We start from the raw sequence: 25836 nt of genomic DNA, 5'->3' as shown, positions 1-25836 counted from the left end.
AAGTCACCTGTGCAACCCTTCGCTAATCCAGTCGCTGTAGCAGTGTTTGACTGAAAAGCACGTTGGGTTTTTGTTTTTTTGTGGAACATTGCTGAGTGGATATGACTTGTCTATTTCCAGTGTGTCTGCAAGTTCCATCAAAATAACTTTAAGGCCTAATAAGATGCTTGCAATGCCGGTCACTGTGTGTTCAGCAGTAGACCTTTCAGTATCAGAGGAGTCTGGTGTTACTGCGCTGATTTCTCACTGGAAAAAAAATAACAAGAAACCTCTTAAGTTTAAATCAGGTATTAAAATGCTTCATTTATCTATTATACAAGACCTTTTAGGCCCTGGATTGTAGAATTTATTCTGTCTGACATCCTGGGACATTGTCAGGACCTGCAGACACCCTGATTTACTTTGGTTTTGCAGTTAATGAAACATAATGAAAACACTGCAAAAATAATTTCATTATAACAAAGTATTTAAGCTCATATTTGGTCTTAAACACTTGTTTTCCATAAAGCAAGTAAAAACTGCAAGTGCAGTCGCCAAATGCATTTAATTTACTGAACAGTTACAAATGGAATAAACTTCTCTGCAGTTTCTCAAAGTCTTAAAGCATCTTAAAAAATTGAAATTTTATTATTACAGCTTAAGGGCTTCAAAGGTCTTGAAGTTAAATAATGTTTTGAATCTTTAGTTTAGTTGTAGAGGTGACACTGTCTTAAAATATGGAAGTTCACAAAATAAAATGACTTGTATGTTGATTTGTGCTGGACACAAATTAAACTATCTCATGCTACCTCGGTAGGGTTGTAGAAGAATGAGATTCAGAAGACTTTCTTTAGACACATTTTGTACTGAACAGCTGGCTGCTACTGTCATCTGTCTGTGTGTGGTTAACGTATGGTTATTTGTGCATGTGTTTATGCAAACTGTGTGTATGGCAGGGAGACGACCGCATGAAGCTTCCCAGCCCCAACGACAGTAAATTCTTCCAGAGTCTTCTGGATGAGGAGGACCTGGAGGACTTCATGGATGCTGAGGAGTACCTGGTGCCTCGTGCTTTCAATATGGCTCCTCCGTCCTACACAGCCAGGCCTCGCGTCGACTCTAACAGAGTAAGAAACCTGCTAACATAGAAAAAAACAAACTAACTAACAAAACAATGTTATACATCTATTTTAGTAACATACAAATAACCACAATCCTCTAAAATGTTTCAATTTTGGAAGCCTTCAGAAGGTTTATAGTGTCATCCAGCGTAATAGTTTACAGTATAATCATGCTAGTAATGCTTGTGTTGAGAGAATATGCCCTGTCAGGAAACTAATTTTGCAATGAAACACCTTAAATGTGATTGTATTATAACATAACACCCTATATAATACCCTACTGCTGTAGCTGCAACAATACAAAAGCCAGAATTCTACAACATAAAACCAGAACAAGACACCAAAAATTATTTGTGCCCATGGCAGTTAAAATGTATAATGCATATTGCTCTGATGCTCTTTGACTTAGGCCATTAGTGGTAATGTGCAATACTTAGCTATTGTATTTATGTACTGACATGGCAGTTTATGGCATAAATTTGAATAGTTAAGATAGCTGGTTCAGGTTGGTTTCATTGTCACACACCGTGTTTTGCTGTGTTTTAGGTTTATCAATGATCAAATCAATTCCCCATTTGTGAGATAATAAGATTTACCTTGACATTCATTTTAATCTTAAACATTATAGAGAAAGACTGTAGACAGAAATTCACTGCAAAAACAAGACAGAGTGAGGCAGATCTGCCCACCAATATATCCAGAAAATGGCACTGAATTCAAGAAAATTCTGGATACAAATGTTTGAGTGTTGGAAACTATTGACATCATCTCATCCCACTCGCAGTTTTTTTTGTTTGTTTTTTTTTTTTACCTTGCTTTAAGAAAAACACAATTTTAACTCTGCTCATGAGTCTAAATGACTTGTTAAAATGGCTATATTTTTGTAGTGTGGTCTGAAAAACAGCATTTTTAAGTGCATAAATATGAATTTAATCCCAAATTCCAGTAGTCATACATAAATTAATATCCCCAAGTGTGTTAATGAGCTGTACTTTTTTCAGGAAAAAAAAAAAAAAATCACTGAAAGACTGCTGATTCAAGTTCAAACCTCAGTGTGTTATACTGTATTTTCTTTTAAGGGCTATAACCGGTCAAAAACTGCTCAAGTCAGTGTCCTTCATAAGTGCTCAAGGTGGTTAAGTACTTCTAATACAGTGATGCTTTTCATGTGTCCTCGCGCTCCCGCTCTGCTAATAGCCCATCTCCATCATTTCCATCCCAGCGTGTGTGACTGAATGTGGGCTCCGTATCCACCGGCTCCCCAGGCCCCAGGTTTCATTACCTGGGCCCTTCATGAGTAAATAACCGACGCTCCCTTAAAATTCTGGGGCCGTTTACTTAGACACAATGAGCGCACGCTTGGCTATTTGCTCTGCAGCATGCACCACGCTCTCCTCGCCCGTGAGTTTGTATCTTATGTACATTTGCCCCCGGTGACCCGCCCAATTCCGGCAGCTTTTTGTTCCCCAACAAACACACATACACACACATAACTCAAAAATACACACCGTAATCCATCCAGGGTCCCGCATGTTCAAGGTCAGCGGCCCCATCACCAGCTGAAACTCTTTTTTATTATGCAGTCAAAAGCCCGACATGCCCAGACGGGGAATGGAATTCATTGTCAAAATCCGTCCGCTGACTTTGCCAGGGGAAGTTAGTTATTTAGGTTGCAGGGCAGATGCCACACAATGCAGACGGCTATCTAATCTGGGCTGATTTGCTCTCACACTCTCACTTGAAAAGAGGAGAGGATAATGACTGGCTTTGAAGAAGGCATGAACAGAAAGGTTTGGAGAAGGGGAAAGTTGATTGCAGGGGGCAGTGGAGGGAAGAGAGCAGAACTAGGTGGACAGATAAAACCCCAGGATGTTAATTTTATTTATCTATTTTTTTATGCTGTGTTTTGTAGCTCTGCTTCCTGTAATTGCCGCTGTAGTGCTTGGAGTTGGGAGTAGTGCACAAGAGTAAGCCTGGGTGAAATCGCCCACGGCAAGTCAAAACAGCACCACAAGAAACCCTTCGCTTCAGATGTCATGTTTTGTATTTTCTTATGGGTTTTTTTTGTTCTTTTTTGAGGTGCAGGTGTTTGAATTGTAGCTTTGCCTTGCTGGCCCCTTAAGGCTGATGACTACACCCACAGAACTTTGTTGGAGAATTTTACCTGCAACAGGCAGCTTCATGGGTTAAATGTCTCCCTTTTCTCACAGTAGGTGACATAACTCTGACTCCAACTTTATTTTAGATTTTTTTTTCCTGTCTGTTGCAGCATAGTCTTGCAAGCTGGATACCTTTCACTAAATATTCGATGTTTGTAGCAGTTTCATTGAGCTCTTGCGTGTTTAGTCCTTTGGTTTGGTTCATTTGGGCAGGTGGAAGCAAAGAACTCTCTTTGTCCAGTGAATTACAGTGTGGCTTGTTAGAGGTGAGAAAGATTATCTGAACCACCTACAGTAAACAAACTCCAAATATGCACTTTCAAATGTGAAGCAATTTCTTTATGTGTTATTAACAAGTATGATTACTGTAGGAAAGAAAGTAATCTTGGCAAACACATTTGCTGCGACTGGGAATGGATTTATACAGACACAAACATGCATAAGGACATCAGTCTCTTAAACTTAATGGTGTCATAGGTTATCAACTCTCTGATAATACACAAGGTTCTTGTCAATCTGTGTATTTTTTTTACAAGCTCCAATTAGCTTATAATTAGGCAGTGTGAATCTGATGACCTAGCATGCAACAAATTAAACTTTTCTACAATGGTTTACACAAAATAAATAATAGGTAAGCTGGACAGCCTTATTTGTTATTCAATAACTTCATATTGTGTCTTTTTTTTCTTTGCTCTTACTACCCCTCCATCCCCAACCCTTGAACCCTAGAACCAGTTTGGCTATCGGGACGGTGGTCCAAGCCCCGAGGAGGGCTCCACAGCAGGCGCTCCAGCCTGTGTGGCCCAGGAGGCCACGGGGGGCCAGGGGCCGGCCTTGGAGGACCAACGCTGTAACGGGACGCTGCATAAGAAGAGCCTCAGCCGAGCTGGGGGGGAAGACAGCGGGGGCCAAAGGTACAGTGCTGACCCCACCATCTTCCTGGGGGAGAGGGGGCCCAGAGCGGACACAGATGAGGATGGGTACATGACCCCCATGAAGGACAAGAGCTCCTCAGGTAAGCTGAAACACAAGGCGCAGCTATTAAGAGACTGATTGTGTATTTATGGAGTTGCCACAGGATTCAGTTAGTGCCGGCCCTCAGAGTCGAGTTAAGTTAATTTGATAGAGGGCTTTTAACAAACACGGTTGTTGGAGGGTGCTTTACAGAAAACAAAGGACACATGAATAAAGCAAAAAACAAGGACAACAAGAGCAGATGCTGCCGAGTCCCACGGTGCATTTATAGCATTGACGTATATAACTCTTCCAGAAATGCAAATAAGATTATGGGAGTTGTGTGAAAATCCACCAGTAAAATTACTCATTTTACTAATTTTATCAATTACTTACCAGTCATTAAAGAAGAGAGATGATTTGTAGACAAATATCTTTTTTTTTTTTTTTTTTTTTTTTTTGGAAACAGTGAGGTGCAGTAGAGAAATTTGTGTACCCGAACTTGAAATCACCTTTTGACCACAGCAAAATGGGAATGAAAACATGAAATGCAGCAAGTATGCCACAAACTCCCCTGTGTTCTTTGGAAGATCCTGCTCTGCAAAAAGACAGACACACAATTTAAATGTAAAACAAATGTCTTGCATATGTATTTATTGAATTCCTACCCTCTGTACCCTTTTTTCCACCTCTCATACTGTTTTGACACATGACATAGTCATTTTTTGATGCAGGGAGCCTTAGTCATACTGCTCATCAACTTAGAGAGGAAGTTATTTTCCATTTCATTTGTTCCATTCTGTTATCTCTTTTCTCATTCACAGAGTAAATACAATCTTTTGTACTATATTCTGTCTGTCATTGTGCCTGTCATTTTATCTGTTCATTTCATTTCATTCCATTGATTAAAATTCCCACAGAGTTTCTGTGGACAGTAGTGTATGTCAGCTACTACACAGTCATGTTTGGGCTTTGATCATAATTCAGTCCATCAACTAGGCTTTTGCACTATCGTCTTTGATTTTTGAGCTGCTCGAAATATAACAAAGCCTGAAGCAAAATGCATCTGATGCAATGTCAAGGAATGGAGGAGTGGGTAAAATCAATAGGCTGCGCACCCCACTATTATGGTACTTGGAAGCGGTGAAGAGGGGTCCTTTTGCTGGCGTTTTCACCCCGGGCAGATGGAGTTTCCTGTGCCAAAGAAATGTTGGCAAGGTGCCCCCCTGGTCCTGAGTGGCCACCATTATCACCATTATTATCTCCATCTTCACTCCTCATTAGCAAATGGTCTCTCTTCCTTTACTCTCTCTCAATCTCTATTTCTTGTGCTTTCTCTTTCCTTTGATCAATTTCTCTGGAACTTTTTCTTTGTGTCTGTCTTACTCACATATTCTCTCTCGCACACTCTGTCTTGTTCTCCATGTTTCCCCCTTCCCTCTCCTTTTCTTATCTGTGCTGCAGAATACCTGAATCCGATTGAGGAGAACCCGTTTGTCTCACGACGTAAAAATGGTGAGATCCATGCCTTGGATAACCCGGGCTACCACAGCACACCCAGCAGTCAGCCCAAAGGAGAGGATGAGTACATTAACGAGCCCCTCTACCTCAACACCTTCCACAGTCCCGCTGAGCTTGGCCTGGAAGCCCTGAGAAGAAACGGTCTGCCCCTTCCCACCCAGCCTTCCTCCTCCATTTCAGCCACAGCCTCAGGCTGCCACCTCCCCCTTACCATTCAGACCGGGCTGCCCCACTACCCCCTTTCCACGGCCCAGCCCTCTCCGTCTGGCATGACATGCCACCACGGCCCGCCGGCACACATCCTGCACACCCACCACGCTGTCAAACCCGTAGGACAACCTGGCAATCCAGGTGGCAGCTCTGTCAACCAGAGCCAAACAGGAACTACTGCCCAAGCGTGCCAGCCAGGTGCCCTGTCCGCTGCGGCCCCCCTCGGGCACGGCAGCCTGCCAGCTTACCAGAGCCATGCCACCACCCACCCTGCCAGCATGCTGAAGCATGGAGGGCAGTCATCAGGCAAAGCCAGTGGGAAGAAGCTGAAGGTGACCTTTGACAATCCAGAGTACTGGCAGCACAGCTTGCCACCCAAGTCATCTAGCCAGGCAGCCCCCGACGGCGCCCAGGGAGGCTCCACCAATGCCAAGCTCTTCTACAAGCAGAACGGCCACATACGGCCGGCAGTAGCTGAAAACCCAGAGTACCTGTCCGAGTTTTCTCTGAAACCTGGTGCCATCCTGCCACCTCCGCCCTACCGGCAGCGGAACACCGTGGTCTAGATCGTTCCTCGCGACAGATGTTCCTCAATCTGACTCTTGCCTCCGACAACCTTTCGTCTTCTCCGGTTTCACTGTCCCACAGAAGGGGAGCAGCCATGACCAGAGCCTCCTCGAATCTTTTCCAAACAACGTGCCATCTGCTGTAGACTGTAGCTACACCTGAAAGAGGTGGACCGAACTGAACCAAACTGACCCACAACTCAGAATTGCACACCTTCACTCCACCTAATCCGGTCCATTCACGTTCTGTAGATAGAGACTGTGCTCCAAGCCTCTGAGAGTGTGCAGTGTGTGGGGAAAAATAAAAGGTTAGCCAGTTTTCAGCGAATGACATACGAATGACTATAACACACAGCAGTGGATGTACTGTGTTATCCCACCAAGTTAGACCACCAGGGTGACAAACAGGATGGATTTGACTTAGGGGACCTTTTCTTAGGTGAACTCACTGCCAACCACTGCGGTGTCAGATTTGTGCGAGGAACAAGATTTTTTGTCTTTCTTTTGCAATATGAAGGTCTGAATATGGATGTTGCTCTGCCAGGAGTGTCTCAAATGAGCCAAGAGACTGAACAAATACACTGGCGTTATGAAGGACATTGTAGAGCAAGGAGAAATAACAAAAATAGGGAGGAAAAAGACTGATGTGTTTGAACACAAAAAGGGTTATTCAGGAAATTGACTTCCTGTCACATGAAGGAAGGAGCACTGAAAGTTGATCATTCAATCATATTCAATTTTTTTGCCTATAGTGTTATATGTTGTAGAAATTCCCATCAGATATGTGAAGCCCATCTCATCTTTATACTGTAACTGTGATACTGTGATGGCCAAAAGTATACAGAACCCTTTTTTCACATTTGCAGTTCCATCATTTATTTTAAACTTGCCTAAACAACACAGGGCAACTGCTGTATTTTTTTTTTTTTTTTTTTTTTTTTTTTTTTGTGTGTGTGTGACTACTGTCTGCTTGGAAAGGCTTAACAAAAAGCTTCTCTAAGCCAAAGGGTATAAGGGAAAAACACACTGTAAACATTTTATAAACACTGGTTGCAATGATGAAAGACATAGGTTTTTATACACTCGCTTTCCTATTGGGATTGTGAAGCTAAATTAGATGAGTTAAAAAGTGACTTGCTGTGAGAACAGGAGGATAATTAGGGAAATCGCTATATCTGCTGAATCGTACAATACAACCATCCATTCTGCAGCTGAACTCAAAATGGTGGTCGGAGAGAAAGAGAGCAAGAGAGAGAAAATAAAAAAAAATATTTGCAGAGCTGTAGAGGGGAGAGAAAGTTCAGACAAGCCTCTTAATGAAGACCTCAAGGAATGAACAAGACAGCACCAGCAGAGCAAAGTAAATACAGAGTACAATTTTGTGTGTATGTACATGTGGGTGTGCGCACGAGATTGCATGCCCATTAGTGTGTATGCGAACATGATGAAGATGAGTGTGCATCTGTGTGTGTGTTTGTGTGTGTGTGTGTGTTACCATATTAGAGAGCCAGTTTCGCCCCGTAGGGACATGCTGGGGAAGAGAGAGAGAGGCTGGGAGAATTCAGTGAAGATGGGGTCAAACAGCTACGAACCTTCTGCACGGCTACTAACTATCAGTAGACACAACACTCGTCTGAACTTAAACGAGGCCTCCAGCAAATCAGCGCTGCCAGGTACAAAACACACAACTGTTTCTCGCTTGAATCAAAAGTTTACACAGTTATACCATACGTGCTGAGCAAATTTTGTAACCCATGGGCTCCTCAGATTTCCCATTGAGAAAATAAGCTGAAAAAGTTACTATTTGCAGGTGTGTTTTTTGACCTAAAAGCATCACTATTCTGGGATCTTTTCATAGGTATGGTTTGTTCTCAGCTGTCTTGATGTTCTGCATAGGGGGAGTTGGGGATTGTGGTCCATTGATTCACGGGGAGTGATGTTCTGGCAGTTGTTGTGAGATCCAAACCTGTGCCAAATGACTGTTAGAAAACAGTGTTTATATTGTACTGTCAGTGTTTCAGGTTATAAGGAACATGACAAGTATCAGTGTATTATAAAAATGTGGCTGCCTACAGCCCATCCTATGAAATTTTACTGCAAAATGCTGATGATTGCTAAGACTGGTACACATTAGAAGCGGATGTAGCCTCTGTTGCTCCTGTGTGCAGCCTGAAGCCGGTGTTTGTTGCTGTTTCCGCATGGCTAAGCTGGTTTGGTCCAAGATTGCAACACAGTAGTACACAGTTTAAGACTGTTGGATTATTTGAGACAACAAATCCCCAATAAAGATGATCATCACTGACTGAGTGATGAAGTTACTCACTGACTGGGTGAAGTCACATCATGGGTCGGCCGACTGCTGGAGTTTACCCACTTCCCCTCTAACTCTTTCAAAATTAATCGGCGTGAAAAGTTTTCTATTATATCTTCAGAGGCCGTTTACAGCGGTTCCAGTCATTGGCTGCAGCTCGCTCCAAATTTATCCCACACTTAGACAAGACCAATTCTAAATGACTGCTTCACAATTTCTCTCTTACCAATCAGTGGTCCGGAGTGTTTTCTTGTCACCTTTTAGTATCAGCTCAGCTCGCTTTAAACCTTGATGGAGGTGATACCAAAAAAAGTACTAGATATGATCCACAAATTTTGCCTGATGGAAAGCTAAAAAAGGTGAGTAGAGTAGAGTCGAGCTGAGCCATAGCATGTGGTGGAAAAGCAGCTTATTTCATATAAATAATAAATCAGCACTTCCCATTCTGCTTGGGTTAGAAAACTGCTGTCCAGTACAGTCTCTGTTCATGGAACCAAGGGCAAAACAGCCACTTTCTAAATGTAGTGGCACTGCTACAAACAAATCAGACACAATTTCGCACACTGACCATACACAGTCCAGCCACTTACTAGGCTTTGACCTAGCCTTGTTAAGGAAGAACCAGAATTAAAGCTGCATTTGGCAATTTTGCACTTTGGCAACCCCAATTGCAGCAGATGATTATTTATCTGAATTTGACTATTGTATTTGTGAAAGCACGATTAATGCAGTGGATAGATATTACTCATTCAAATTCAGGGGAAAAAAATCAGCACCATGTCAAGTTCTCATTACCTCCAAGAAAGAGAGAAAGAGAGAGAGCAGTGGTTTGAAAGAAATCTAGCTGCCACACCAGGCTTTTGTCTCGCTAGCTCCTGCGCCTGATGCCTCCTCGTCTTCAGAGTGAGAGTTTCCCTGAGTGATGCCTGCTGTTGGCTGACTGGTGACCACAGAATATAGCGATAACTTTTCAATAATGTGTATTAAATGAAATGACTAGTTAGTGAAATCAAAGTCCTACATTGCAAACAAATTGGGCATTTTTATCTTTTCTAGAAGCTTTACAGTGCAGTGGCTCAAAGTTTGTTGGTGTGTGTGTGTGTTGCAGAGAGAGAGGGATAATCTTAATAGCTTGGCCATAACAAACTATGCTTTTAAGAAGTGACAAGTTCATAAAAGTTCATAAAACTTAGTTTAGTTAAAAATAAAAATAAGAGAGACACAGAGAGATGGAAAGTACAGTATGCAAATGTGGATATATATTTCCTAATTAGTTACATGCCAATGTTAAATCAGTTTGATGCTTTGAAGGCACAACAGTTGCATTGCCAATGAATATTAGGTTAGAAAATGCAACATTTGCCCGATTTAAAATAACTTCCAGTATACACCACGCCAATATCTGGTCTTCTATCCAGTGGCATAAACAGATACAGATAATTTTGTTGGGTTGAACAGATACAGACACCTGCACCCCTCTAATAACTACTTGAATTTGTTGAGAGTTTGAAGGACTCCATCACTCAGAAATCACACAACCTGACCCCAATATCCGACAATCCTCCTCAGGCCAAAATGTTATGTTCTTAGCTGCCAGTGGTGGTTATAGAAAGTTTTTCCAGCAGTACTTTTAAGTTTTTGAGTTGTCATTTTCTGTTTGGCGAAATGATTCCTCACCATACTGCATCTTTAGCCTTAATGTTACAATAATAATAGTAGTATGGGTAAGTATGGCTAAGTATGGCAAAATGCAACTAATCAAGTAGGGAAGATGGGAAGCTCCACTCCACAGCTGCACTTTGCAATTCAGACTGATAAGATCGGTGTATTTTTACATGAAAATCTTGCCTAGTGCAGCTTTAACCCACTTAATCGTGCTTTTACTGATTAGATTTTAATTACATATGATTAGATTTTGATCTAGAGTTGGCTTCAAAGACACTTCCCCTTCCTAGTCCCACAGTGAAGGCACTGAAAGCATCTAATGTCCAGATTCAAGTGTGACGGCCTCCAATGGAAGAGCGATTTCCCACTGACCATCAAAGGAATTGTTCTCACTCTCACTTCTGATGCCAGTTTGCGACACTTTCCGGTCTTTGCTGCTACAGTGGTGGTGAGCAAGATGTAATTACACCTTGTAACGTGTGGTCTTACAGCCATTGTTGCCTCAGCCTAGCCATATATCTACCAGGCGGACTGCAACACTGCAAGGTTTTGCCAAGATTCATAAAGTCAAGAGGAAAATTCCACAGTCTTGTTTTTTGCCTCAGAGGTTTACTCACAGCACCATACTCAAGGATATTTCAATGGACTGGCAACTTAGGTCAATGAACATGCACAAAATCATACAGTTTCTGAACCTCTAGCAAGTCTGACATTTCCTTGCCATCCTCTGTGGAACATTAGTGTTGATTTGCCAATTGTTTCAGTAGTTTTTCGTCATTCTGTTTTGGCAGACCCCTGTCCGAGCTGCTCTCCGGTGTGCGTTATTTATTTTGTGTATCTGAGCATCTGTGTTTGTGTGCGAGTGTGAATGTGAGTGTGCAGACTCATGCCCAGCTGTATATGTTTGCTTTGCTCCCCATGGAGCACTTTGATCAAACTTGCGGGTAGAAAAAAAAGGATTTCCACCCTTCTTTACTGAAATATTCAACTTGTTTATCTTAGAGAAATGTGTAGCATTTGGTCCTACACCACTTCAAACAGGCTCAGCAAAAGGCAAAAGAAGGTACACTGGCTAGGAGCGCTCGAAGAAGTACATACCAGACAGTATTGACCAGCTCCAGGAATGTCCATGTTTCTGTGTTTTCCGTTTGCTTCGAACAGTATTTAGAATCCTGCTTTGATGATATGATTATTTGATGAAGGAGTATTTTGTAGTCCCTTTTGGAGATCTAATTCAATGAAATGGAGACAGCATTTAATATCAGTGTGAAATATTCATTGCGCGTTTGAGCTTGTTTATTCTGAGCGATGGAAGCGTCCGCCAAATCTGGGTTTCTAAAAAGGAAAGGAAGATGGTATTAAAAACAAAAAATACATGCCTTGGTTTTCTCTCTGTTTGTCCTCAATCATACTGCAGGCAGAGACAAAATATGTGTTTGAAGCAAGAGCAGATGATGTTGAAACACCGACGAGACGGCCAGCCTCACGTGCTCTGGAGAGCGCTTCAGAATATCACGGGTGCTCTGCGAGAGAGGCGGTGTCAGTCAAGCAGCCCTCCATTTTTAATGAATTCATTTGAAGAGTTCATCACCAGAATGCTAAATATTCATGTTTTTTTTTTTTTTTTTTATCTTACTTACATCATTCAGTATCTTTAAAATTAGAGGATTGCATTCTGTGAAGTTGCTCTCATTTTGCAGTCCAAACACCTACCAGCCTTTTAAAAGCACCACAAACAGTTCCTCACCTTGGCCAAGCAACCATTTTCTAACATCACATATCACTTTTTTTCTTTCTACCTGTGGATCTCTCAATTTTTTTTCGACTCAAACTCGTTTCAAACATGTATTTTGTCTTTGTCCTGGCCTGTTTTACCTGCTGCTATTTGTTTCAGCCCCAAACACTGGTGTTTGTGCTTTCACATCAGGCCATGACAGCACTGGTGTTTGAGGCTGATCGGGTTTTTTACTGTTTCCTCCGAGCCAAGGTGCAGAGGCATGTAGCCACGTCGTACTAATATTTCACCCTCGCCCATTGCAATATAGGCTAGCATAGACTCTAATGTATAGTAGAATATCACCTTGCATGGAACCGAAAGTGAGTATTTTACCGCCATCGACCCTAGTATCTGTTCATTGACGACATAAGGTGAATATATTTAGTATATTCGAATTTCTATCCAATGAGCGTACAGTGTGAAGAGAAATATTCAGAATCCCTGAGTAGATTTTACCGAATTCAGTAGCACAATCTGGGAATCCTTATTTCTGAACGTAGAATCTTTCAAGGGATGTTTTGTGTACAGTACCCTATATAGTTCTTTAATTTATGTGTGTTCTAGTTTTGGTTTTATTTCGTCCATATTATCAGCAATGTTTTGTTTAATGCTTTGTGGTATTCTAACATATTGAGACTTGAACATGATTTTTTTTCCCACTATTGTGTTTGTTTCATTATTTAACATGTTTGTTGCTAGAGCTGCGATTTTTTTTAATTAAATTTTTTTTCGGTAGTTATTTCGCATCTTAATTGCACGTTTCATTGCTTACGAGTGGAAGTCATTCATTTCTGTAGCTTTGTGTTTAAATTATCAAAACAATATACCTGTACAGAATCTTTGGGGTTTCCTCAAAAATTTATCTAACACACTTCAACAACAAATGTGAATAGTATTTTTATAAAGCACTGAAATGGCCGACGTGGTGAATTTGTAAATAAGGAGGCAATGCTTTGGATTTATATGTTTTGTTTTGTTTTGTTTTTTTTCTCTCCTACTACTGTTTTCTTCTGCTTAACAATTTGCCAGCTGTAAAAAAAAAAAAAAAAAAAAAAAAAAAAAAAAAAATACACAAGCCGTACATATTTGCTTTATGTAAGTGTACCTTTGGCTAATGGAAATTTGATTTTAAAAGTGCTTGTTGACCCTTTCACATGTGAAAATCTGTTCAGTGGCCCTTGCCAGAGCGTTGCTTTGTGGGTGTCCTTATGTAATGTTTCTGTTCAGGTGAAGGCTATAAAGTGTGTGGTGGGGGGTGGGGGGGGGGGGTTGTTCAGTTCACCTAGTATCTTTGTGTCTCTCTCCCATGCCTGTCACATTTCATTTGTCACTCAGTAATGAGAACACCTCGGAACAAGCAAACGATCCATTACTTCCCTCTCTCTATCTCTCTCTTTCTCTTTCTCATAAAACAGAGACCAGTGCTGCCAGCTAACCTAGATAAACTGTGTTAGGGATTCAGTGTTGCCCTGTCCTTGTTTACTCTGTACTGGAAATAATACTGAGCCAAGTCAGACCCCCTCCTCCTCCCATGAACAGGCAGAGCACAGCCTTCACAATACAATTTATTTCCATTTAATTGGCGGTTTGTTTTGCATGCTTTTATACGGTATATGTAGAGGCGATGCCGTGGAGAGAAGGTGTCAATATCCAATCCTCTTCCACGTTAGCTTTCCCGTGTCCTTTAATCCAATATGGTCACCGTTGATTCTATCTTTCTGTTCTTTGAAACCATACCCAAAGCTTTATATCATAGAGTACCGTTCCTCATGTTTGTTACATGAATCTGTCAAAAGTATATTTTTAATTTAATATAAATAAAGATTGATTCAGTATAAGCTGTGGTGCTCTGTTTTTTTTTTTTTTTTTTTTTTTGCTGATTCCGTGGCTCTGTGGCGCGTCTGGCAGTTGTCGAAGGACATCTGAAGCTTCAGTCAGATACAAACAAAATGGCAGCCCATCACTGGCAAGGAAAACATAAAACTGAGCTGATACTGACAGGAAGGCAAAATGGCATGGAAGGAAAGCTTTGGGCAATCTAACACACTGTAGCTGGTGAAGGAGTAAACAAACAAACAAAAAATCATTTCCAAACTGGATCTGTTTGGGAAAAAGATTATTGCCTGATGTTCATCATTAAAAAATATGAAATGTGGAGGATCCAGAGCATAAAAGTGGCATCATTCTCTCAGTTACCTATTACCTTTAAAATGTGGATGCATAAAAGTACACAAAAAACAAACAAACAAACTCCATTTTCAGTGTTAAAAGTCTTGTTTTTCTTAAATTAAGGTAAAATGGCAGTGACATGAGATAACCCCACATGTTTCCAATGCTAGTGTAACTTTCTTGATACAAGTGGGCTGATCTGCCTCATTCTGCCTTGTTTCAACATACTGTTCCAAGAATAAGTCATAAAACAAATGAAACTGCATTGGGAACAAGTGGGATTATTTCATCCCACTGGCAGATTTTTTCACTTCTTTTAAGAAAATAAGACTAAATCACTCAGGACTGAATCTGTAAGAATCTGTCAAATGGCTGATTTCTTACTGGAAAAATGCATGTTATTTATTGTTCTTTGGTCAGATTTTTTTCACCTGTTTTAAGAACAAGATCTTGACACTGAATATGAAACTAAATGACGTGTTAAAATGGAAGACAACCTAAACTTACCAAAGAAGAGACGAGGCTCATGTGAAAGTGATGAAGTCAAGATGTAAGTGCATGCTTATTCTTAGTATTGATAACAAAGATGGGATTCTTTATGAAAGACAGCCTAAACTTACCAAAGAGGAGCAGAAGATCATCTGAAAGTGATGAAATTAACATGAAAACAAATGCCTGTGAGAACATGCCAGTTCTTTGTATTAATGATGAAGATGTGATTCTTTAATGACACCACAGGGAAGGTCTCTCCCCTGCACACGGAGGTGAGAGGTCGCCAAGAGAACAGCAGTCCTGGACCTGTGGCTGCTGGACTGTCCCAGTCTTGCTCAGGGACTCTTCAGCAGGGTGAAATTTTGGCAGCATGGGGGTCTTGAACCCAGATTATGCCTTTGAACACGTCCCTGCTCAGCACGCCGCCCTGCTGCCTGCAGCTAGAGCCGAAAATGAAAGCCGTGTGGTTGCTCTAATGCTCGCGCTAACAGCTTTAATAATATAATTTATTAACAGATGGTGCCTTTAATGAAGACAAGGAATCTCTCAAGGTAACGCGTGCTTATTTTGACCCGAGTTCTTAAGATCAACATTAGAGGAGTTACACTGGAGACAAGATTCTGCATCGCTCAAAAAGACTAGGAGATGAAGACCACTGCATCAAAAGAGTTCACAATGTTCTCCTCGTGTTATCCAAAGCTAGGCTAATGTGTGGATATAACATTTTGCTCTCATTTTTATTTTGCCCCCGTGCTGCGCTTAATCCGCTGTTTACCCAAGTGTTGGTTATGTAAACTGGCATAGGCAACATCGTTTGCTATGCAGCGCTCTTCCATTGCAGCTGCACTCCCAGGCTTTCATTTCAATCATAAATAATACAAAACTATCCAATGGCAGAATATGAGCTTTCTGAAGTCACTGCTATTAATACTAATAAGGCAATGGGGTGCTTTAAGTAAACACTGTTTATTAAACAGAAATCTCCACTCTCCCTCCCTCCCTCTCTCTGCACTCTCAGAGTTTCCTCAAAGCACTGAGAGTCAATTAGTAAGCACATCTAGTTTCACCATAGTAATTTAGAGAAGGGGCTTCAGCTGCAAAGTAAGAGTCTATAACTCGGTATTTGAACTGTTTCCAGATATATTCACATATAGCCACTTATTCAAAATCTATATTGGACCTGCCTGCTTAAATCACTGTCGAATAAATTATGTTTTCCATTTGCTGCTAAAAAGCCTTGATGAAAAAAGAATTAAATTGATATTCGCCGCTACTTTCCGAATGTTGAACTCACATAATAGACAGATTATCCTGAACATTAAGCACACTTCCCGACAGGACTTTGCACATTATCGCCCAGACCAGACAGCAAAGGGGGGAGGTCATTGTTAATTTGGCAACTACTGTATAACCATTTGTCAGTGTAATACAAATCTCCGTTATAGCAGATATTCCATTGAAGCCTGCTATCACTGCCAAGAGACAGGGTTCGGCTCATTCCTGGCGGCCTGTAGCAATTATGCTTACAGCTGCCCTGTACACCTGTGGCATAGCTGGGTGATGACAGCTCATCGCCAGAGGACTGGTGCTGTTTAATTGCAGCGTGTCACCATGACAGGGTGTTTTACCCACACGCCCCTGCACCAAAGAGAAACAATGAAACTGATTTTCACAGCCTCTGCAGCTCAGCAAGCTGAATTATGTATTGATATTCTGGTCTTAGGTCCACCAATATGGGTGTTTGAAGAATATTTTTGCACGGAATCTGTTTTTACTGTATGCCTTTGTTCGGTGTTTTTTTTTTCTTTTTCTCTTTACCAGACAAAATCCCATTGTGATTAAACATGGGATCACTGGGATATGCAGGGGTGACCTGGCCATGAAGGCAGCACATCACATTTAGTTCCAAATCAAGACAGATTTGAGAATTATGCATTGTTTCATTTTTTACTATTTTTGGTCTGTAACAGTCCAAATATTAGGTTCTTTCATCAGAACTGTATTTTTTTGCCAGGATGGTAAATCCTCTTTATGAGCATGTGTAATAAACCTAGACTCAGGTTAGCAGCTCAACCCACTGTTCCAGTGATAAGGGGACCTCTGGGATACATAAGGCCTTTCAGTTATTTACATATATTAACTAATAATAACATTTCCCATATCACAGTCAGTGATGTACCTGTATCACATTAACAGTGCATGACACGACTGGCCAATATCCAATATTTAAAAAATGTCCAATATTTCCCTGAAATCTCAACAAACCAACAATCAGTCTAATCCGATTGTGGCTGCAAAAATGTCCATGCAAGAATATAAAATAAAGGCCTGCATGCATGTTTCCATTTACATTTAGACTTTAAGTGTACAATTTAGTTGGCCCTCTTATCTCAAGTGACATTGAATGTGTTCAGCTGATTGAACCTGCAATCTTTTATTTGTAGGACTCGGTATAATTGTTGGGTCACAAAATAGTGACATTCTCTGTCTCAGGGTACTTTGACACCTTGGGTGAATTTGCGACTTTATCACATTTTTTCAGAGGGGTCATTCATCTGTTGGACAGCGTACAGCATATCTAAACACCATGGTTCGATTAAAGTGGACCTAAAAGGGTAGGAGTCAAGTCTGACATCTTGTTAAGGCAGGATATGAAGACAAGCGTTTGCATTTACAAGATAATTACTCGCCATTGAGCTCAGTGGTGTTTTTCTTTTGATATGTGCAGTTTCTTTTTTAATTTGTTCTGCATCACAACAAAAAGGGGTAAATATCATCCACAGGCTTGACCTTTACCATTCAGCCCTCCTCCATCTGAGGATCTTAATTTAGCAGCATACGAGCTGTAACAGCATCGTGAAACTATAATTAATGACTGAATTTAAAAATGAATCTGTTTCACCACTGCTTTGCTTTGTTGTGTTTCTCTACACGGTGTCGATGCACATTTGAAGTCATTACTCTCAACATATTATATTGCTCCTTTTAACTTCTGATGATATATTTACATTCTACTAGCATGCAAAATGCCCCTGGCATCATGTAATGTGCAATTAAGCTTTGAATGTGTCTATTATGATGCTTGTATAATGCAGTTAAGCATATGAGGCATAAATCATTGTTATCTCCCACCATGGGGCAATATCTCCCCTTGTGTGTCATGACTGCACGTGATTACGATAACACACAATTATGCGAGTTATATTTACTAGGATCTGATTCGGAGGCGTCAGATGTGTTTTCCCTCTCAGGCTGGTCACCCAGGAGAGGCCCCGCGTCAACAGCGCACCTTCATTTGCAAATATGATATAGGCCGATCGTTAGAAACAGGCATCAATCCAGCAGTGACAGGTCCCTGGGACAAGTTATGGTAGCCTGTAATTGATCCAAATGATAAAGTCATGGAGTGAGCAGGCACAGACGTAACAGACACATGTAGTGAGGCGGAAATACTGTATATTGCAATGTAAAGTGCTGTACTGTAATGATAATTCTGCCTTCTCAATAGATTTCTTTTTTCCCCCCATTTTGAACACCCTGCAGACACATATTGAGGTCATTTTGTGCTTTTGATAAGTTGAAATCTTTTACTGAACATCTCTATTTGGACATGGAAATCTCTGACAGTTGCAAAAACATTCACTTTTTTGCAACACAGTAAACAGCTGTCATGTGAAACTGGCCTCAGTTCCCAGTGAGAGGTCACTGGCACATGCTACAAATAAAGAAAAAAAAAAAAAAAAGAAAAAAAAAAGAATAATAACAGTAATAATAATAATAATAATAATTATTATTATTATTATTATTATCATTATTATTATTATTATTATTATTATTATTATAGCTTACTTTTTTTTTTCTTTTTTAAATTGAAATTGACCCTTTTTTGTCTAGCTGGCCATGGAAATTAGTATATTTTGCATGTTAGTAATCAACCCTCTAACCATTGTGCAAGAATGATGTTATAATAGCATCTTTTTTTCTTTATGTGTGTACTTCTAAGAATTATGGATGATTTAATAGAATACAATGCAATACAATATGTGTTTTATTGCACACTAATGTGGAAATTCCTTCATCTTCACTATATAGATAACATGTTAAAATGGCAACACAACATAGAACATATCAGAGCCCCATGTACCCTTGAAATCAGATATTCCTGTGCAAATTAAAATTAATTCATTTAAAAAGGGGGGGATGAATTTCAGCTCTCAAATTAAAAGATGCAGTCATTCAGTAAAAGGACAGAATTATGTTCAATATGAGTGAAAGATGTTGATTAGTAATTAAATCCTGTAACACTGCAGGCTGTTTTGCATCTTGGATGAGTTTTTCCACTGACTCGCTCACTGCTGACGAGAGCCTATAGTATGAAGACTTTTGGGATATACCGGCTCTATGCCTGAGGCTCGTACAATAGTCTGGGGGAACGCCAGACCCGAGGAGACTTATCTGCAACCAAGCAGTGAAGAGACTGAGCCCGATCTATAGCTGAGGATTACCATGAACTGGAGGAAGAAAACGAGACGAGAAGACAACTTCCCGTGAGGCATCTTATACACAACATAGCAATCAGGGCAGAGACGGATGGTGAAGAGGAAACAGGAGTAAGAAAACTAGAGAAGGAGGGCAGAGAGAGAGAAAGACGAATTGAAGTAAAGGTTGGGCACAACAGCCTGAGGCAGATTCTGGAGGGCAGAGACCTGTACAAAATCACCTCAGCAGACGAGAGAAAGAAGCAGGAGCGGGAGGGAAACAGTGGATGGGCATCTACCTGCACTTCAATCTCTGTGCTGTGGGAATAAGAAAACTGGCAAAATAAGTTGTACTTATTGTAAGATGCATGAGGTTGTAAGAGGTTGTTACAAATGTCTAACACGAATGCACAAATCTGTGCTTCAATCCATAAACTGGAAAAACAAAATGTGTTTGTGATACAGTTTGATGTATTTTGTAGTTTAGAGGAGCCGCTGGCAAATGTACAAAATATACTTTGCAGAAGACATCTCAATGTGTTGCAAACCCTAACCCTAACCCCCCAAATCATTAAAAAAAAAAAAAAATGCATTTTTGCAAAAATGAATTAAAGCATGTGCTGTTAAGTGGTTATAAAATCTGCTAAGATTAAGTTGTAGTTCTGAATACCTGTTATTCTACAAACATGCTACAAGTCAGGTTGCATCTTCATCTCATCCTATTAGGCAACAGCCTGGTGGATGATTTTCTAAAATAGCAATATTTGAAAAATCAGGGCATATTTGCAATGTTTGAATTAATGTGGATTGGCTCACCTCGGGGCCCCGAACGCTATTGTCAAATTATTTTGAGGTTATGTATAACTCTTAAATGGAGAGTTGACTGATTAAACAATATACAGGCTATGACAAATCTTCTCTGGTGTTATAGGGCCCCCAATTTCTGTCTTCAGTCCACATGAGGAGGGCACACATCAAGTCTGTGCCCCAGGACCCTGTGGTGCTATGATCCGGGCCTGGGGATGGGATACTTCCCTCTGTCGGAGCCTCACCTCTTGATATAGGTGGATAAAACAATTGTATTTCCACATACACATGACTGCTCTGTCTATATTGAAGATATAATCAGCCACTTTGTTGTATATTGTAAATTTTGCAGCATTTTTGTCCACCATGACTGAAGATCAGGGAAGGGACTATGGATTGTTGTGCAATTTCTGAGCCACTGCTGGCCTTTTTTTGCATGACAGCTGACTGGCCCACCACAGCACCACCAACCTGCCAGAGTATCCCCACGCTTCAGGTAACAATGTCTCAAGCTCAAACACAAAAGAATTACACCCAGGGGAACTTGCACCAATCGTGGGGCGTGTCCCAGTCACTGTTGACTTGTTCCAGTCTTCATCTGCATTTGCTTGTGCCTTCAGAAGTCACCTTCACGTCAGACACAACACCTCTCTCGTTGAACTCAACTGGGGATCAAATTGCACCAAATTTGTGATCAAGGTGTCTCAAAGATCAAGGTCCACTCCGGGGGAACAAAAGAAAACGTGGATGCAAAGTGCTCACTCTAATTTCAAATTCTCAGGGACAGCCTGATGAAGTTTAACCCTAATTAGGCGAAACAAATCTGAAACTGATGCACTAAAGCCACAGCTGTCATCGCAGCTCTCAGATGCTTTTAGAGCAAACTCATCTTTGAAAGCATGATGGTGACTGAGCTGAACAGCAACACTGCTGCTTAATTGGCTCAAGCTTCTCTTTGTGGCTTTCTCTCTGACCCCTCATCTCCCTGTTCTCTTGATCCCCTCTCTCTCTCTCAGTCTCTCTCTCTCTCTCACACACACACACACACACAAACACGAAGGTGGCTTATAAGAGTGCTTTGTTGTGGTTTAGAGCAGATTTTCATTCAGAGGTTTTTGACTTTTCTCACTTAATTCCTGCTTTGACCCCTAGAAACAGACATGCATGCAAACAAACAAATGAACACAGACACACACACACACACACACACACACACATACACACACACACACATACACACACACACACATACACACACACACCCACACACACACACACACATACACACACACATACGTATCCACACACACCGGTCTGAAGACAGAGATGGAGAGCTCTAATTTCCACAGGGCCCTGAAACTCAGAGGCCTTTACATTCCTCCAAACTCAATCTCCTCTCTCTCTCTCTCTCTCTCTCTCTCTCTCTCTCTCTCTCCCTCTTTCACTAACTCACTCACTCACACACACACACACAAACATACACATACACACATACATGTGTGTATAGTGCACACAGAAACACAATGATGATGCACAGCTATGGGCTCAATCTGGTACAGGCCTGTGTGTGCATGGTAAAAAAAACTTTACTGTCTCTTTCTCTCCTTCATACACACACACACACACACACACACACACACACACACGCATACATACTTTTTTACTGCTTTCCCAATAGAAGATAGATGCCTGAATCTCACCTCCTGACTTTTCTTTTCTCCCTCGACAGTTTTCTTCAAGCAAATACAATTTTTACAACAGCAATTCAACATCTCTCTCTCTCTCTTTCTCTCTCTCTTCCGTCCACCACTTACCTCCTAACCAACCAACCAAACACACACACAGAAACGACACAATACCTCGAATCACCCTTTTGAATTTGTGTCATACGTGCACAGCCGATTACGCCGTAAAGCTTCGAGGCAGGGGAGGGGAGAGGAGGAGATTTGCGCTGGGTAAATCACGTAATACTCCTTTATCACGCTCCATTGGGCTCTGGATGAGCCTTGAACAAGGGATTGGAGCTTTTTAAGAAGCTCCTCCAGCATTTTGTGCCTGTGTCGACAGTGCAGGGTTGAAAACACAAAAGACAGAGAGAGGGAGATGGAGAAGTAGGGACACGAGTGTGCTAATTCTCATCCAAGCGAGGGGTCATCTGCTGTGCTGCTGCTTTATGTGTATTCCTGCAGAGCACATACTGGAGCATTTTTGTTTCCTGCAGTGTGGAAAAGGCCTCTGGGTGTAAGGGGAGCCTGGTGGTTAGTGAAATAACTGAGTAGCTGAAAGATTGATTTAGCCTTGTAACAGCCGGTGTGTGTCCACCACACTGTAAACATTTCCATCTTAATTGTCATTTAGACTCATATTCACTGTTAAAAACTTTTTTTTTTTCCTCAATTTAAAAAATCTACCAGTAGGATGAATAATCACACTTGTTCCAATGCAGTTTGCAGTAAGGCAGATCAGCCCAATAAGATCAAGAAAATGACTCTTGGTTCAAGAAAATTCTGGAAACAAGGTGATTTTTTTTTTTTTTTCTTTCTTTACTTTGGTTAAAAAAACACAATTCTAAAAATGACTTGAGACATTTTTTTTTTCATCAGTACAGAAGATGTGTGTCCTGTTGTTTTTGCCTGCTCACTCAATCATAAATCTCTTGGGACAAGAGCATCACCTGAATGCAAAAAAAAGAGGCACAGAGAGACATCCAGATGCTCTCAGGTTGGGGTGTAATTTGTCAAAGAAAACAGCCCTGAAAAACTGAAGAAATTAAACAAACATGGGCAGAATTGTGGTGGTTTTTAGTGTGGTGTGAATTTAATTCACCAGAAAGTTTGTATCAATGCAATTCATTTTATCTGTCCGCGAGTATGACATATAAACTATTTTATATTTAACACATAATAAAATATTTTAATATCAGGGTCCCCAGGGCAAAATCACTTAAAATAGGTTTATTGACATTTATCTTAGCGGTTTGTTATGTGAAAAAATTTGAAACCATTGCTCTTTTAAAACTGGTCAAATTCCCTGTGTGTCCTTGCTCTTAAGATACGTACATATTTATACAAAATTAAACAGGTGATAAGACACTCTTGAAAAGTAAAAGAGACACCTCAGATGTTCCTAATGGAGGGACCTGAAAGAGAAAGTCCTCTTTGGTGTCTTGTCCCTTAACTCTGAATGCTTTGATGGGGCTGAGCGGAGCGAAGGGGGGCGCCGACCCGCCTGCCTGCACCCACTCTCATCCAGCAGTGATGTTTGCCCGGGGAGGGAGTCCCGCCTGTGGAAGAAAAGACAGAGTAAGCAAAAGTTACTTTTATGTCCTGGAAAGCTGTGTTTTAATTAATGTTACCGCTAAAGGCTCCTGAGGGCTACGTGGGGGCTACCACTGTGATGAATCAAGATTAGCATGTGTGCGTGTGTGTGTGCGTGTGTGTGAGATACTTGCCAACCTTGACAGTTCAGAAACAGGGAGATTTTCAAAACAGGTGTGTGTAGGCAGGAACATATCTCACAGTGATGAGGGGTGGGGTTGGCGTTTTGGGGTGCACCAGAGGTCCGCAACCACCAATTTATTTATTTATATTTTTTTTCCATTTAAAACTTGCATTTTTATACATCCTCACATGACTACCTGGCTCTCTGAAATATGGCAATTAGTCAAGGCCTTGCAGAAAGTAAGGTGTGCTAGCGCAATGAAGCTGGCTGCTCAGTTATTTCACAACGACGACAAGACATCCATGTCCAGGTACCAAAGGGCCACATTTTACTTGGGCAACACATCCCATAATGTAAAGGCCCATCTGGATCTCACTCTGTTATTTGTCACTTACCGAGACCTTGTTTTGTCTGATTCAATTTGCCCAAACGGGAGTCTGTCTTACTGATTCCAAGCCAAAAAAAGAAGCTCTCTAATTTGCCTAAAAGATGGAAGTAACTGGAAGTGACAACTGCCACTAAGGTACCCATGGAGACCAACTGCATTTTGGTGTAACACATTTCAGGACCGTTCAAAAACAGCAGTGATAGTGTAGCTGACATTTCTCGTTTTACTGTTTCTATCAAATCTAATAAAATGGGCATATTTTGAAATTTGATTAAAATATGTGAGAAAAGCAGGAGGACAGCATGTGTGAGTAAGTGTGTATGTGTGTGTTCACTGTCATGAATCGAGATGAGTGTACTGAATGGCCATATGTACATTACGCATATTTGTGTATGTGTATGTGGGTGAGTGAGTCTGTGTGTATGCTTGGGTGTCTGTGTGTGTTTATGTGTGTATCCTTTTTAGAACTAATTTTATTTTTCACAATACCTACTGATTCTCTAGCCCCTTGTTTTGACACATATCCTTAATGCATTTCATTTTCATATGATAATATGACATCTACATTTAGGTGCACTTTGCAGGTAAGTGCATTGTGCCAGTTGTGCTTTAATAAATTGAAATGGGAAATTTGAATTATGTAGTTTGGAGTCAGGTTATCACCATATTTATCATATAATATGTTGTATATTTTATTAGTCAACCATGATGTTATGCTGTAAGCTGTGTTTTAAGCCCCATATATACATGTTCAGTCACTACTATAGAGTATTGCAGTGTAGTGTGATAGAAATCATATTGTGACCCATATATTGCGATATGAATTGTACCGTGAGGTCCTTGCCAATTACCAGCACTAATGCACAGGTGCGCCGTATATGGGGGAAAAGTTAGGACAATTCCAAGGGCCCTTGCCTGACAGGGGCCCCAAAAATAGGTCAAAACTAATATAAAATTATTAAATCATCATCGAGTTTTTTTCATGGGGCCCAAAATTCCTGGTGGCGCCCCTGCTAATGCATATACTGTAGCTCTGTCTTTGATTGTGATTTAAGTATTAGCGCCTCATGTGTGTGTGTGTGTGTATGTGTGTGTCAGTACGTGTGTATGCATGTCCATGTGTGTCAGTGTGTTTGTCCTACCAGCTCCTGCAGTGACTGAGTGTCTCTAATTGAGTGTGCTGTTCACTCGAAAGGGAGGTCTCAGACAGTGTTGACATTCAAGCAGTGGAGGACCACCATTGGGGATGACAGCTGATCATTCTTCCAGCCAGCACCCTAATTACAAAGAGAGAGAGAGAGAAAGAGAGGACGAGAAAGAGAGAAAGAGGGACTTTTTAAACAACAAACAGGTTCCACTTGCTTCCAATCAAGGCTCCTGTCCTGCTGTTTTGTCCATTCGTAATGGGCGGACCTCCCACCGCTAGAAACTCAGCATACACCCCACTGCCTTCCTGCTCTCCGACTGAGTCACTGTCGCCACGTGCTCCACCATCCTGCCCCCCCACCTCCTCCACCTAGCATCCTTCACACACACACAGCACTCTCCCAATTATATTCCACAGTTGCATGCTTCTGTCCATGCCAGTGTGTGTGTCTGAGTTTGTTGTATCCCCAAGCATAGCTCTGTTTTTCTGTTTTTCTCTCTCTCGCGCACACACACAGACATGCGCACATAACCTGTGATGTATTGGGTCAATCAGACTTCATCGGACGGGGCTGTGATTGCCTCCGGATATTAGTGAGCTTTCTCCCCACTCACCCAGACGATAAACTCTTTATGTGTCCATGGGCCTTTG

The 25836-nt window shown here is 41.1% G+C and overlaps 1 protein-coding gene across 1 annotated transcript in view; it reads left to right on the top strand.

The window, feature by feature from the left end:
- The window catches only part of LOC115375849 (receptor tyrosine-protein kinase erbB-4), a 149487-nt gene extending 142977 nt beyond the window's left edge, over nucleotides 1–6510 (top strand). The window contains exons 25-27 of the mRNA XM_030075430.1: nucleotides 936–1106; nucleotides 3989–4274; nucleotides 5678–6510. Coding sequence (XP_029931290.1) covers nucleotides 936–1106; nucleotides 3989–4274; nucleotides 5678–6510 — 1290 coding nt within the window. The remainder of the gene's footprint in view (nucleotides 1–935; nucleotides 1107–3988; nucleotides 4275–5677) is intronic.
- Nucleotides 6511–25836: the final 19326 nt, after the last annotated feature.

Source organism: Myripristis murdjan, chromosome 2 (genome assembly GCF_902150065.1).
Source record: "Myripristis murdjan chromosome 2, fMyrMur1.1, whole genome shotgun sequence".
NCBI classification, from domain to species: domain Eukaryota; kingdom Metazoa; phylum Chordata; class Actinopteri; order Holocentriformes; family Holocentridae; genus Myripristis; species Myripristis murdjan.
This window is presented reverse-complemented; position numbering and strand designations above follow the sequence as displayed.